This window comes from Schistocerca americana, chromosome 3 (assembly GCF_021461395.2).
Source record: "Schistocerca americana isolate TAMUIC-IGC-003095 chromosome 3, iqSchAmer2.1, whole genome shotgun sequence".
NCBI classification, from domain to species: Eukaryota; Metazoa; Arthropoda; class Insecta; order Orthoptera; family Acrididae; genus Schistocerca; species Schistocerca americana.
In genome coordinates, this window is record NC_060121.1 from 520,533,762 (window position 1) to 520,549,161 (window position 15,400).

The following is a 15,400-nucleotide window of genomic DNA, read 5'->3' on the forward strand; positions in this document are numbered from 1 at the left end:
CAGTGCCTCATGGTCTACTTTTTTCAAACTTAGTACTTTTCCTATAACCAATTATTTTGCATTGTTAATTGACCATATTTTTGAATGTCAACTATGTCCCTTCTAATTGTAACTTTGTTTGTCATAGTAATAATTTAGATTTATATAAAAAACAAAGATGCTGCGACTTACCAAACGATAAAGTGCTGGTAGATAGACGCAATAACAAACACACACACAAATTTCAAGCTTTCGCAACCCAAGGCTGCTTCATCATCAGGAAAGAGGGAAGAAGAGGGAAAGACGAAAGGTTGTGAGTTTTAAGGGAGAGGGTAAGGAGTCATTCCAATCCCGGGAGCGGACACACACACACACACACACACACACACACACACACACACACACACACACACACATATATATATATATATATATATATATATATATATATATATATATATATATCCATCCGCACATATGCAGACACTCTGCTTGTGTCTGTATATGTGCGGATGGACATGTGTGTGTATGCGAGTGTATACCTGTCCTTTTTTCCCCCTAAGGTAAGTCTTTCCGCTCCCAGGATTGGAATGACTCCTTACCCTCTCCCTTAAAACCCACATCCTTTCGTCTTTCCCTCTTCTCCCCTTTTTCCTGATGAAGCAACCTTGGGTTGTGAAAGCTTGAAATTTGTGTGTGTGTTTGTGTGTTTTTCATTGTGTCTATCTACCAGCGCTTTCTCATTTGGTAAGTCGCAGCATCTTTGTTTTTTATATATATTTTTCCCACGTGGAATGTTTCCCTCTATTATATTCATATTAATAACTTAGATTGTTTGACAAAAGCTGCAAAAAAAGTCACCTGTAGCCGGAAAAATGTATTTATTATATACAGGATGTCAGACATGACATGACTCTACCTTTTTAAATTCTAAACTGCAGTATTATTCAGGGTAATAATTCACTTGTGCTACATTGAATATTACCATTCATTTAAAATACATGCATTTAATTATAATGTCTTGCAATCTGTGTTCCTTTTGCTGTAATACAGCTGATAAATACTGTTGCAATATATAGTTGCATACCATTTTCTTTCCTGCTTTTCACATTCCGCCAATGACTGTACCATCTTACAGGGAATGGGTAAAGAAATTATTTTGAAACTGTGTTACATATAAGCAGTGATAACTTGTTCCATTCTTGAACTCAGCTCCTTTTAATATGAGTCCAAATGTCTTTTTTGCACTGTCTAGCTGTATAATGAATAGAAGACACATAGCAAAATGGCATGCATACATTAAAATACTATGAAACAAATATGTTTTATTAATAAAATGCACAAAAACCTGACAGAAATCACTGTAGTTTACAAATTTCTATTACTACACATTTATTTCCAGTTGTCAATGATGCAACTTTTCCTCAAGTGTGATGCAGTTGATGCGCAACATTGTGAAAGGGCTGCGATAGACTGAAAAAGAAAATCCGTATCAGAATACTGTATGAAAAAGGCAAAAATTAACACTGAGCTTGATGAAGGAGTTGTTCTTGCACTCTGGAATTCAACATTTTTCTAACATAACACTGCAAAACTTATCTAAATAACAACTAGCACAGAAAATTCTTCATACATCAGTAATTGATTTTATTAATATAACATTCAACTCCCCACAAGAAGACTGGCATGAACCGGGGAATGTGAATGCTAGTAAGAGGTAGAAATAACAAAAAGGAGAAGAGTAAGAAAAATAGGGGACAAAGAGAAAATTAGGTCAAAAGAGGTCTCATCAGTATATACGTTAAAACCATATGTGTTCCAAGGAGAAAGGTTTACCTTGAAAAGCCGTTATACCATATGTATTAGCCACACAAATGATCTGCAAAGCATGTTTCACAGTCAAACAAATTGTATACCATCACTTTCACTGGTTGCATATTATATTAGTAATTACCTAATTTCTAAACTTAAAGCGCTTTATAAATTAGAAACTACTTAGCAACCAATAGTAAGAGCCATTATTTTTCCCCACTGTTCTCTTCCGAATCACTGAATCACATTTATTTTACATATTTATTAACGTTGCTCCTATGGATGAAGTTACAATATAAGAGTATTCTGACAGGATGTATTGAGTGCACTGCAGGTTTTACCAAGGTTAGTAAATTGAAGGGAAAAAAATGACCCTACTGTCTAGCAATAAAACATTAACAGTGTGTCTTCCTCTTCTTAAATATGGTGCGACAGAAAAACTTTTTACAATGATTGACAAAATTTTAATCTTTCTAGCTGAGGATTTTTCTCTTGATACAAGAAAGAATGAACTTCACTTCTAAAACACAATATGGTGATCAGTACTCACAATTTATTCTCATGTATTGTTTTCTTCTTATTTTTCTGAAATGTGTCTTTGTATGTGACAATGTTTTTTCAATAACAGTTGCCTCAACATTAACCAGATTAGGTGATAGAAGTGGCCGACCAATGAGTGTAAAATCAGCACCTCCCACCAGCATAACCTTGAAAGGAAAAAAGAAAATTTAGAAAACTAGCAGTTAGTTGAACTTCTAAAAAATTGATTATTTGAACAGTTACAAAATCTGAGAAAGTAAATGCCACAAAACATACTGAAATCTAACTTTTCCCAACAGCATAGACAATGAAGACCAAAAAAGGTCAATTAGGGGAAAAAATCACGTAGTCACAAATTTTTGCACGGTGCTAGGAGAGAGTGTCCTGAACAACACACTAAAAATCCTGATTGGTGGGGTGTGAGCACTGGAATGGTGGTGAGCTGAAAGGTCACTTTTTTATGTTTTTCTCAAATAATTCTAAAACCTCAGCTTCAAACAAAAATGTTTTCCAGTACAAAATTAAACTAAATTAAATTTTCCACAAAAAAACAGGGCCCCACTTTTTTTGCTCTAGGACTAATCATTTCTACATTCAGGAGATGGAAAAACTGCAGATTCTTAAAAATACTGTTCTAATGGTAGGAAATCAATGTTTTTCATTAACTGGAGTGGGTTAAAAACAAATATTAAATGTGTGTGTCTCATGTAAGTGCAGTAGATCCATATTTGGGAATAAACTGTGTTCCAGAGTGTAACAGGGTGGACAGGGGAGATGTGTGTAGTAGAGGTGCAAGGGAAGGTAGGTTGCTGGATTGTGCACATGCACTTTCCCTCCTTCCCAGGTCTGTAAACGGAAGATTGAGCAGGTGATTCCCCACTCTATCAACTCCATTACATCACAAGATGCAACTACAGTGAGTTTCACAAAATTGTACACGCCCTGCACAGCACGCCTTATGAATCATTGGCGACATAGAGGGCAGACGTGCTTGGGGAGCATTTATTTTGCACAAAATGTATTCACACTACACTGGATGCAGATATATGGGTTACTAATAACACTAAGACAGGTAATGCATATGGACAGAATCTATGATTCATATTTGTTCATCCTCAGAACTTTACTATTAACTCCTTATTTCTGGAGTTTGTTTTCTGGCTTTGCAGAAATGTACTAATATAGCTTTTGTTTTCTGCTCAAACTGTATCATCTATGGCAGCATTTCAAGTCTGAGTGCCATAACACATCTGGTCATTATAGTTTTTTGTTAATCTTTCAATTTGTCAGGCCTTGGACTTCCAATTTAAAGTGCCTGCCTAGTTGGTGCAGATATGACATTAGTCACATATTTGGTTAGACTATTGGCAAGTAATGCTGCCAGACGTATTGATGGAAGACATGGAAACATTGAAACCTGTCATGTCTATGTCCAGCGAGGTTGCTGTCAGCACGGAAAAAAGCAGTTTCTCCGGCCGACCGATCACATGACATCAGCGAACTGGGCAATTTACAACCAAAGGCCATAAGCTCACCTCCATTCTTTGTGTCAGCCAACACAGTGTTCCAATCTTAACTGACATTTCCCTAGATAACGATGCTATACTTATGGCCTCTGCTGGATAACAAATCAGACTGTTCTTACTGTTGTGCAAGTTGACTTAGCCTGTATGTGAGAGTACCAGAGTGAAGTGGTATACTTATTCAGCCAAACGAACTAACCATTGAGGTGGTTTCCACCAATGTCTATTAATATTGTCACACCTGTGTTACTATCCAGCAACTTGGCTGTATTCAAATTAGCCTGTATGCACAGGTAATTAATTGTGCAAATTATTTTAATTTTCTTGTGGTTCAGGACAATTATTTTATATTATTTGGACTTACTAATTTTTGTTTCATGCTGCACTGTAGTAATGGAAGCGTAATAAATATCCATTACTATGTAAGAGAGAATCACAAAACTGTCACAGTAGTATACAAAAATCATGAAGATACTTCATCTTGTACACACAATTTATTTTATTTTCCACAGCCATTTAAACAGTTAGTTTTGAGAAAGCAGTAGTTGATAGTGCCCCCCCCCCCCCTTTTTTTTTTTTTTTTTTACATTCAAAGGGCCACCCAGAGCACAAGGTTCACTGAGCAGGCAACATTGTGTCAGGTGGCCTGGATCTCGCACTTCACATGGGACAGCTGCTTCATCCAAGAGGTGATCCAACTTCCACATGTTGACCTTCCAGCATGGCACACCCACACTTACCCTGTTCAAAGTTCACAACACAGGGTAGGAGAGCTCACTCCCACAGGCCAGCTCTTCTCTTGTGTTCTCTGTTTGTGTGTATGACGCATGCCTGCCATAGATTTCACATGTATCATTTTTGCTGTTGACAAAGCATTGTGGCTATGCCATAGCATTTATATGGATCATTTTATTGATGACTCGGCATTATGGATATGCTATAGCATTTATATGGATCATTTTACTGTTAACTTAGCCTTATGACTTTGTTTCTCTTTTCACACACTATGTAACACCTGTTATTACTTCTTTTGTGGCAAACCTGTTTATATCTGTTAAAATGTAGGTAAAAATTTGAATAAACTTTTGACTGGCAATTGGTTGGCTGTAGGATTCCCACTGTATCCATAATTCTACAGTTGCTGACTGCTGCCATATTCAAGATTTTAAAATTCTTGTATTTTCTTTTTTAATTGCTAGGCAAATGAGTGGACATGGGAAAATTTGTTCCTTACAGTTTACACAGAAAGGCAGTTGTTTCCAAGTACGACATACGTGATCTCCACATTTTGGGTCTGCCATGTAGCAGGATGAAGTATCCAAAACATAATCATCAAAAACACCCCATGTGAGACAGGACGTAAGGTTTCACATCGCACATGTACATCATAACATTAACTTTTTCCGGGAGGCCATTTTCTTCAAAAGCTAAGATGAAAACACCTGTACGTATTTGGTTATCTTTTTGCCCCTTTTAGTACCTCTCAGATAAAATGCACACCACGTAGCTCCTCATCTATCTGGAGTATAAGGTTTCTGAAATATAACTCTCTGTAACATAATCAAAGTTTTATGTGGAATAATAGTCAATGCTGTATCGTCCAGTCTTTCACATGTAAGCAGCACTAGAGACTGTACAACAGAGGGGGCTTTAATCAACAATGACCCATTTCATATTTTTTTCCAATGCATCTACAGCTACAAATTTATGCTGTATTTGTTCTACAAAAAATAACAGCTTTGTGAAGCTGTTTTGCTCTCAGTTTTCTGGCTTGTTCCTCTTCCCACAGGCTAGAGAAAGCAGATGGGCTATCCACACATCTATTTGTTGAGATGGTTTGATCAGCATGGCCATTGAGTTTCGTTTGATACATTTCATGTGCAACCTACTCTGATCAAATGCTCTCTCCATCAACGCCACCCAGCCACAGAAAAGATCATTTGGCAAAGCAGCTGTTGCCCAGAGTCCTGATGCTGCAACGAGACAGGTATCGGCTCCTTGTCATGTGTAGGGAGCTAGCGGATGAGGCATCAGAAGTGTGATCCCTGCCTTATTAGAGGCTCTATTGAGAGGACACATAATAACCCCACCACACTGGATTGGCTACTGCATTGGCTTTTAAGTGCATATGTATCTACACAGTCATTGTGCACAGAGAATCTTCAATACTGGAGGTAGTAGGTGCTCTTTGAGGTGTTCTGTAATTGGACTACACTGTAGAAAAAATTTAGAAAAAGTAAGTCAAACAGAAAACATCACCAAAAATTACTTCAGCCTAAAGGTGATGTAAGGTAAATGCTTAAAGATATAACCAAAAGAAAGTAGAACCCAGATACATAGCTGGGTCAACATCAAAGATTGCCACCACTGGGCAGAGAGTAAGAAAATGAAGGATAGTTGGAGATGGGAGATTGCAGGACAAGAAAGAAAGTAGGTGCTGGACCACACACTCACCATGTACGTACTAACAAAAAAATTGTGACCCTCGAGGGACGTACACCATTTATATTATTGCAAATTTTAAAGTGACATTGTCAAAGATCAAAACAGAAGCCTTGGAGTAATATTAACAAACACTTCACACAACGAATAGAACGACACATTTTAATACAACTCAATTACTCCACCATAAAATTCTACATTTAATCACAAAATTATGTTGGTCTGAATTTAGAAGGAAATTTTATACATGTGTGATTAATGTGATACTTACCTTTTCTAAACGTATTCTGTCACCTACAGCTGGTGGCCAATATCCTTCAACCAGAATTATATCTTCATCTGTTACTTTAAATTGCTTCCCACATAAATGAACAACAGCAAACAGACGGCCATGTTTTGATGTTTCAATCTGCTCATTTACTCTCGAGATTACATCTGTCATACATAACACAAAACTAAATAAAAGTGTTTTCGGATAATGTCAGCAGGGGGGGAGGGGGGGGGGGGGGGGGAGACAGTTATGAGATTTTGATAAATCATAAACAAAAGAACTATTTGATGTGACTTTTAAACATATTTATTCATCTGAAACTCTATTCAGGAAAGATAAATATCTACGGCCACTGGATTAAAGTCATAGGAATTGCTTCACTGGCTATAAACTGATATTACTTTCTGTACTACTTTCCAACAAATAAAATGGAATGTTTCAGAATTTAAGGAATTTCTGAAGGATTACCTACTTTTATGCTGCTGGCCTGTTATATGGAAGTTTTATATGCATTTAGCACAAGAAAATAATATCTAAATACAACTTTAAAATATTTTTTTTCCAAAACACCTTTTAGTTATGTAGGTGAAAACACAGGCACTGAAGTTGGTAACAGATATCATATAACGACCATAACAATACAGTTACACATTTCTGGACTAATTCATAGTACTACAGAGTACTATACAAGAGTGGAATACAATGACGCATAGAAAATTAATTCTAGCTGCTCTGATCCAACAATTAATTTAGTAAGTAGCGCCAGGCCCTAAATTTTCATACTGGGCTCAGGGCTGAGTCACATTAATACAAGTACATTATTTTGCTTTTGATTCCACCTTTCATAATTTTATGGAAAACAATGCAAGAAAAACCCTGTTAGGATACATGTAAACACACAGAATAATCAGTTTTCCTATGCAATGTGAGACACAACTCTCAACCTCATTATGAAACCAGCGTTCAATGAGCTGCCACAAGTCTCAGTGCTCTTACCATCACCTGAAGTGATTATTCTGTTAACATTTCTGCAGCTCTGATGAATTTTCCTGTTGCTACGAGTGTGACACTAACTCACAAGATAATTCTTATCAGGATAGCAAGGCATTTGACAGTGTGCACTTTCACACACAATGGTAATTACTTCAGGTAATTCATTTTTCTGAATTATTAGTTACCTTGGTAACTAGTTGGCAGTTTATCCTCCAGTGCTTTTATTGGATAGTAATGCTGTTATCTTGCTATCCACTATTTTCTTTACTAAACAATAGATATTAGAAAAAGTAATACACCCATAAAGGTCCACAGCTAGAAAAATAAAAATAAAATAAAATACAATACAATAAGAAAATAATCCAGCAATCAAGCCTCATCTCCTCCAGGGCTGCACAGAGAGTAAGCTTGGCTGATCTACTTCTAACAAAGACAACCCCAAGAAAATAGCATACACAGCTGAAACATCTCTTTCCAGATCAGTCAGTGTACATTATGGAAAAGTTAAAAGAGAATGATTGCCATATAAAAAAAAAAAAAAAAAAAAAAAAAAAAAAAAAAAAAAAAAAAAAAAAAAAAAAAAAAAAAAAAAACAGAAACTTAAATATGTAGTTCTGAGAACAAGATCTCCTGCAGCTCTGCCGACCCTCAAATTACAGTATTGTTGAATAAGTTGAGCTAGTTTTGGACTTATATCAGGGCAGGCTAAGTTGTGCTCCCAGACTACAAGTTTGGTTAGTATAGTTTACCTACATCACTCTACACCGGAGTCAGTACAGCTCCTTCTACTAACCAAGCCACAATTAAGTTACTGCTATACTGCTGTAAATATAATTCTCTTGTTGACAAATTCAAATTTAAATAGATCTATTTGGTATAAACAACTGTGATACTGACATAATTATACAAATGGTTTACAAAAAATAACTATCTTCTTACTCTTCATATAACTTAGTTAAACAAATTATGTAGACTATCAAATAAAGTATTTGCAATAACTCATATGTGTTACAGAAAGTTACTTTTAACTGAGGCCCTACTACCTTTTCAAAATGCTTTGGCAACATGTAAAGAATTCTTTTTTCTTTACTGAATCTAGTCCCAGGATTTTCCTGTTTCTGGTGCCATATGGGTGTATGGGTGTACAGCTGATCTAATTTTCATAGATGTGGGAATTCTATTTAACATACATACGTATTTTGGGTATGTATACTCTGGGGACTAAGTATTTTGTGCTCAATACAGTACTACTTAAACAAGTGCAAAATACAATCTAATGGCTTTCTTTTGCTATAGCTAAACTTCTTTCAGCCCAGCACTTCCCCCAAAAAGTAATTCATAGTGTAAGTGTGCATATAAAGCGGCTTAATATGCCACAAGCATAAGCTATTTACCCTCACAATTCTTGTCTTTTCTTAGGTGATATCATGCTCTTCCTACCTTACTGCTGTACTTTTCAGTGTGGGCATCCCAGCATTATTTACTACCTAGGTAAATGCCTAACAGTGTCACAGAGTCCTTGAGTTCATTTGGTCTACTTCAACATTTGTAAAGGAAGAGACGATGTGGTCAGTTTTATTGTTTTTTAAGTCAATCTGTTTTTGTGGAATCATTAAGCTAAGCTCTTCCATCATCAAATTGATCGTCTGTTCAAAAACTTGCACATTATTGTGTGATGTGCTGAAAGTTGAGTTATCAACATATATCATAGCTTTATAAGGCAATAAATTGGACAGATTATTTACATACAGTAAACAAGAGAGATCCATACACGAAGCCTTGTTCAGCTCCATAGATTTTACTTATGATATTGTTATGAGTCTGTAATTTTGAGGCTGATTTCTGTCTCTTTTTTTGTATACACCAAGACAATTTATGCTTTCAGGAACAACCTGTTTATAAGATGAAAATGTCTAACACACGTACCACCTATTTTTTACGATACAATTAGAGAAACCATAGCAATAAGTATGTCCTTAAACATAATGGAATGTGCGTTCATTTCATTTTGGACTCATTTGCATGATTATTTTTAGATATTGGATCAATGAAAGTTAGTACAGAACCATAGTGTTGAAAGTTTAATCAAGTTACATAAATTATCTTTGTTTGGATCTTAGGTACAATGCTATTCACTGCGGCAATTTGAAAGTTGTTTCAATAATATTCTCTATTCTTCTGCTGTGTTTGAGATTTGAATGGTTTCCATAAACTGCAGTGTCAGCAACAAATGCTCTAATAGTGCAGTGCTCTTTTAGTGTAAACTGTCACCTGCATGGAAAATGAGCCAAAACACTATGATCACACTCATGTTCCTGAAATGTAAGCACCTAATTATCACCATGAAGACCACACACATTGAATACGTGGCAGAAGAATGAGCTTTTCTTTGAAAGTGAATTCATGCAAGATAGAGAGACTTAACAGAAACTGATGAGCAATTTTTAGACATTTTCTATAAACTTAGTGACAGCACGCAGCAAGACAACTGAGATGAGATCAACAGCACCACTCATAGGAGCATGCAGAACAAATACAATCATCGCACCAAGCCACGACAGAAAAAGTACGAAAGATGCAGAAAGCATATCGACAAGTCATCTCTCGATATGTAATGCAGAGTGGTCAACCTGAGTGAATGACCACTGACCTCAAACTGCCTGTCCTTCAAAAAGGAGGGGATTTAACTATCATCTCCAGTACTTTATCCTTGGAGGATGTCACTGCTAACATCGAAAAGGCCATCCAGACCTCTTCCTTGTGAAATACTTTAGGAAATATGGATTGAAACCAACAGGATACTGCACTGAGCAGCACCACCATCTTGCAGACTGAAAGAAAGAAGAATAGTTACAAGCTATCAAGAGCCATAAGCCAACAAGAGCATATTGGTACTGCCTGCTGACATGAGATGTAATGAAGACCAAAGATTATGATCAGAGGACCTATAAGATCCAATGGTGTACTGAAAGTTATGTGTAGACTTGATACAGCAGATCTCACAGAAAAAAAAAGTTGGTTAATCAAGGCATCTTCTCACCAGGCGTCCTAAAATGGTGGAAAGAGGTCATTTTGACTGCACATAAAATACTTTCATATTTGACTTAAACAAGTACTTTTTTTAATGTTTGTTAACCCATACTTTATTTTTAGTAATAACAGTTATTTACAATTATAAATAACAATTACTAATTTATTTGAACAACAACATATCATACAAATTTATTGTTGCTACTGCTGACAAGTTTCTTAACTACAGATATTAATAAATTAACTGCTCATACAACCATCTAGACACATGTAGATTATTTGGCCCATTTTACTCTCACATGTGTTTTACAAACAGCTCTGTTTTATTTTTCACACAAGTCATTTGAAGCTGCTAGACGCACTTAGCACAGGTGATTTTTGTTTTACATGCACATTTTCTGCACATGGCTTTGTGGCACTTTACACAGTTTTTGCTGGTCTTGTTGCCTTTGCAGAGGCTGATTTGGCACTTACTCCGCTTTCTAGGTGATTTAAGTCCCATATCCTCTTCCTTTGCCTGATGTTCTTGCTCTTTCTTTCCCTTGAGTTCATTTGCCAGTTGAAGAATGAACTTCTTCCTTTCCATTCCTGTTTGTTACTATGTTATAGTTGAGCCAAGCATTTATTGCTGCCATGTCGAGTATATTGTAGAAGACATGCATTGGCCATCTCCTAATCTCCTACATGCAGCCTTCATAGTATATTTACGGATCATCTGATCAACGACATCCACCCCGTACTCTGTTGCATTGTAGAATGTTACGGTTTCAGCTTTTTTCTTTCTTTCCTTGTTTATTGCTATTTCAGTGTGCAGCGTACTCAAAAGAATGGCATCTATATTCTTCTTTCCTTGGTATACAGTTCAGGTACAGTCTGTGTTGCCGCTATTGTGCAATATTGTGGTGGAGTGTATTTCAGCATTCAGCTTCCTTACTTCATTGGGGATTTTATGGCAGATCATTTCCACTGTACCAACTAATGAAGTTTTCTTTTCTTTGAGTTTTTTAGCTAGTTGAGGAGATGTAAAGAAGTTGTCTGTGGTCACATTTCTTCCTTGATTTAAAAATGGCTCTATGAGATGCAGAATAACGTTCTCTCCACGTGGTTGTTTCTCACTATAGGGGTTGTTTGGGGAAGGAGACCAGACAGCAAGATCATCAGTCTCATCAGATTAGGGAAGGACAGGGAAGGAAGTCGGCCATGCCCTTTCGAAAGAACCATCCTGGCATTTGCCTGGAACAATTTAGGGAAATCATGGAAAACCTAAATCAGGAAGGCCGGATGCAGGACTGAACTGTCGTCCTCCTGAATGCAAGTCCAGTGTGCTAACCACTGCGGCACCTCGCTCGGTTCTCTCTATGCATGTCCTCTTTGTCAAGGTATGGGAAAGCATTACATATACACTTTGTCATCACATCAACAACCAACCAGAATTTCAGACGTTATTTGTCTGGTTTGTTGGACATGAACTGAGTAAACCTTCATCTTGCTTTGCTTGTTAACAGTTGCTCGTCAATGCTTATATTTTCTCCAGGGTGGTAAGCGCAAATACTGTTTTCATTGAACTTTCCCCAAATTTCAGATACAAGAGCGAATTTGTTGGCTGATAGGTATTCAGCCTGGGTTGATTTTTCATCAAAACGGTGAAATCTGAGAAGCTCCTGAATCTGTCCCTTGGCATAATGTCCTTCATAAAAGCAGAACCCCGAGAATGAGACCAGAGATCATCCACAGACATACCTTTTGTGCACAATATTCCCCGAACATACATGATGGCTATCAGTTTCTCCAGTTCCTCAAGTGACACAGTCCAGTCATTGTTTTTTAGTACTCATTGAGTATCTGATTGTGTATATTTATTATTGAGACGCAGCATTGCTTCATCAAAAATAAGACAGAAGGCACTGACGACAAGAGCTGTCTACTTGTTGGCAAGCATAAGCAGTGGGACCCCCTCTCTCCTTCAGAACATTCACAGCTGACCGCCTTCCAGAACATAAATAACTTACAATCTCCCACATGGTTCCATCCCTTGCAATCATCTTTGTAGATGCTTCCAACCGTACCTGCTGTGGTGAAAGAGGTAATAATTGACGTACATCAGCATCTGAATCCTCTTCCATTAATTGCCCCTTTTCACAGTGTCTTTATCTTCACTTGTGTCAGGTACATAATCGTCATCTTCATCAGTGAAGTTAATTTCCGATTCAACTTCAGAATTCTCTAAAAGACGTAACACTTCATCAGAAAGTCCACACTGACGATACATGTTCGAAAATGTGTTTCACAGAGAAAGACTGCCTGAGTGACACAACATAAGCAGTGGCGGACTGGAATGTACATGCGCCAAGTTGCAACAATGAGGAGCAACTGCTCTGTGTTACTGCGCACTGTTGCCACTGTATTGTTGGATAATTTACTTATATTCAAGGTATTCTGAATGAAACAGCGAAGAAAACTAAAATATTTTGTAAATACTAAAACATCCCCCTCATGAACCATGGACCTTGCCGTTGGTGGCAAGACTTGCATGCCTCAACGATACAGATAGCCATACCATAGGTGCAAGCACAACAGAGGGGTATCTGTTGAGAGGCCAGACAAATGTGTGGTTCCTGAAGATGGGCAGCAACCTTTTCAGTAGTTGCAGGGGCAACAGTTTGGATGATTGACTGATCTGGCCTTGTAACATTAACCAAAATAGCCTTGCTGTGCTGGTACTGCTAATGGCTAAAAGCAAGGGGAAACTACAGCCATAATTTTTCCTGAGGGCATGCATCTTTACTGTATGGTTAAATGATCATGGCGTCCTCTTGGGTAAAATATTCCGGAAGTAAAATAGTCCCCCATTCGGATCTCCGGGCGGGGACTACTCAGGAGGACATCATTTTCAGGAGAAACAAATCTGGCATTCTACAGATCGGAGTGTGGAATGTCAGATCCCTTAATTTGGTAGGTAGGTTAGACAATTTAAAAAGGAAAATGGATAGGTTAAAGTTAGATATAGTGGGAATTAGTGATGTCCAGTGGCAGGAGAAACAAGACTTCTGGTCAGGTGAATACAGGGTTACAAACACAAAATCAAATAGAGGTAATTCAGGAGTAGGTTTAATAACGAATAAAAAAATAGGAGTGCAGGTAAGTTGCTACAAACACCATAGTGAACGCATCGTTGTAGCCAAGATAGACATGAATCCCACGCCTACCACAGTAGTACAAGTTTATATGCTAACTAGTTGGGCAGATGAAGAAGAGATTGAATAAATGTATGATGAGATAAAAGAAATCATTCAGATAGTTAAGGGGGATGAAAATTTAATAGTCATGGGTGACTGGAATTCGATAACAGGAAAAGGAAGAGAAGGAAAAGTAGTAGGTGAATAAGGAATGGGGGTAAGGAATGAAAGAGGAAGCCGCCTGTTAGAATTTTGCACAGAGAATAACTTAATCATAGCTAACACTTGGTTTAGGACTCATGAAAGAAGGTTGTATACGTGGAAGAGGCCTGGAGACATTGGAAGGTTTCATATAGATTATATAATGGTTAGACAGAGATTTAGGAAACAGTTTTAAATTGTAAGACATTTCCAGGGGCAGATGTGGACTCTGACAAGAATCTATTGGTTACGAACTGTAGATTAAAACTGACAAAACTGCAAAAAGGTGGGAATTTAAGGAGATGGGACCTGGATAAACTGAAAGAACCAGAGGTTGTAGAGAGATTCAGAGAGAGCATTAGGAAACAATTGACAAGAATGGGGGAAATAAATACAGTAGAAGAGGAATGGGTAGCTTTGAGATATGAAATAGTGAAGGCAGAGGATCAAGTAGATAAAAAGACGAGGGCTAGTAGAAATCCTTTGATAACAGAGGAGATATTGAATTCAATTGATAAAAGGAGAAAATATAAAAATGCAGTAAATGAAGCAGACAAAAAGAAATACAAACATCTCAAACATGAGAGCAACAAGAAGTGCAAAATTGCTAAACAGGGATGGCTAGAGGACAAATGTAAGGATTTAGAGGCCTGTATCACTAGGGGTAAGATAGATACTGCCTAAAGGAAAATTAAAGAGACCTTTGGAGAAAAGAGAACCACTTGTATGAATATCAAGAGCTCAGATGGAAAACCAGTTCTACGCAAAGAAGGAAAAGCAGAAAGGTGGAAGGAGTATATAGAGGGTCTATACAAGGGTGATGTACTTGCGGGCAATATTATGGAAATGGAAAAGGACGTAGATAAAGATGAAATGGGAGATATGACACTGCGTGAAGAATTTGACAGAGCACTGAAACACCTAAGTCGAAACAAGGCCCCAGGTGTAGACAACATTCCATTAGAACTACTGATAGCCTTGGGAGAGCCAGCCATGACAAAACTCTACCATCTGGTGAGCAAGATGTATGAGAGAGGTTAAATACCCTCAGACTTCAAGAAGAATATAATATATAATAATTCAAATCCCATGGAAAGCAAGTGTTGACAGATGTGTAAATTACCGAACTATCAGTTTAATGTCACAGCTGCAAAATACTAACACGAATTCTTTTCAGAAGAATGGAAAAGCTGGTAGAAGCCGATCTCGGGGAAGATCAGTTTCGATTCCATAGAAAGGTTGGAACACTTGAGGCAATACTGACCCTAAGAACTGTCTTACAAGATAAATTAAGGAAACGCAAAGATACTTTTTTAGCATTTGTATACTTAGACAAAGCTTTTGACAATGCTGACTGGAATACGCTCTTTCAAATTCTGACGGTGGCAGGGGTAAGATACAGGGAGCGAAAAGCTATTTACAAATTGTACAGA

At 37.3% G+C, this 15,400-nt stretch overlaps 1 protein-coding gene across 1 annotated transcript in view; it reads right to left on the reverse strand.

Moving 5' to 3' along the window:
* Positions 1-1,284: 1,284 nt before the first annotated feature.
* LOC124607183 (39S ribosomal protein L21, mitochondrial) overlaps positions 1,285-15,400 on the reverse strand; it is a 42,239-nt gene continuing 28,123 nt past the window's right edge. Inside the window, exons 3-5 of the mRNA XM_047139402.1 lie at positions 6,568-6,731; positions 2,342-2,498; positions 1,285-1,452 (exon numbers count right to left, since the gene is read on the reverse strand). Of these exons, the coding sequence (XP_046995358.1) occupies positions 1,385-1,452; positions 2,342-2,498; positions 6,568-6,731 (389 nt within the window). The 3' untranslated portion in view covers positions 1,285-1,384. The remainder of the gene's footprint in view (positions 1,453-2,341; positions 2,499-6,567; positions 6,732-15,400) is intronic.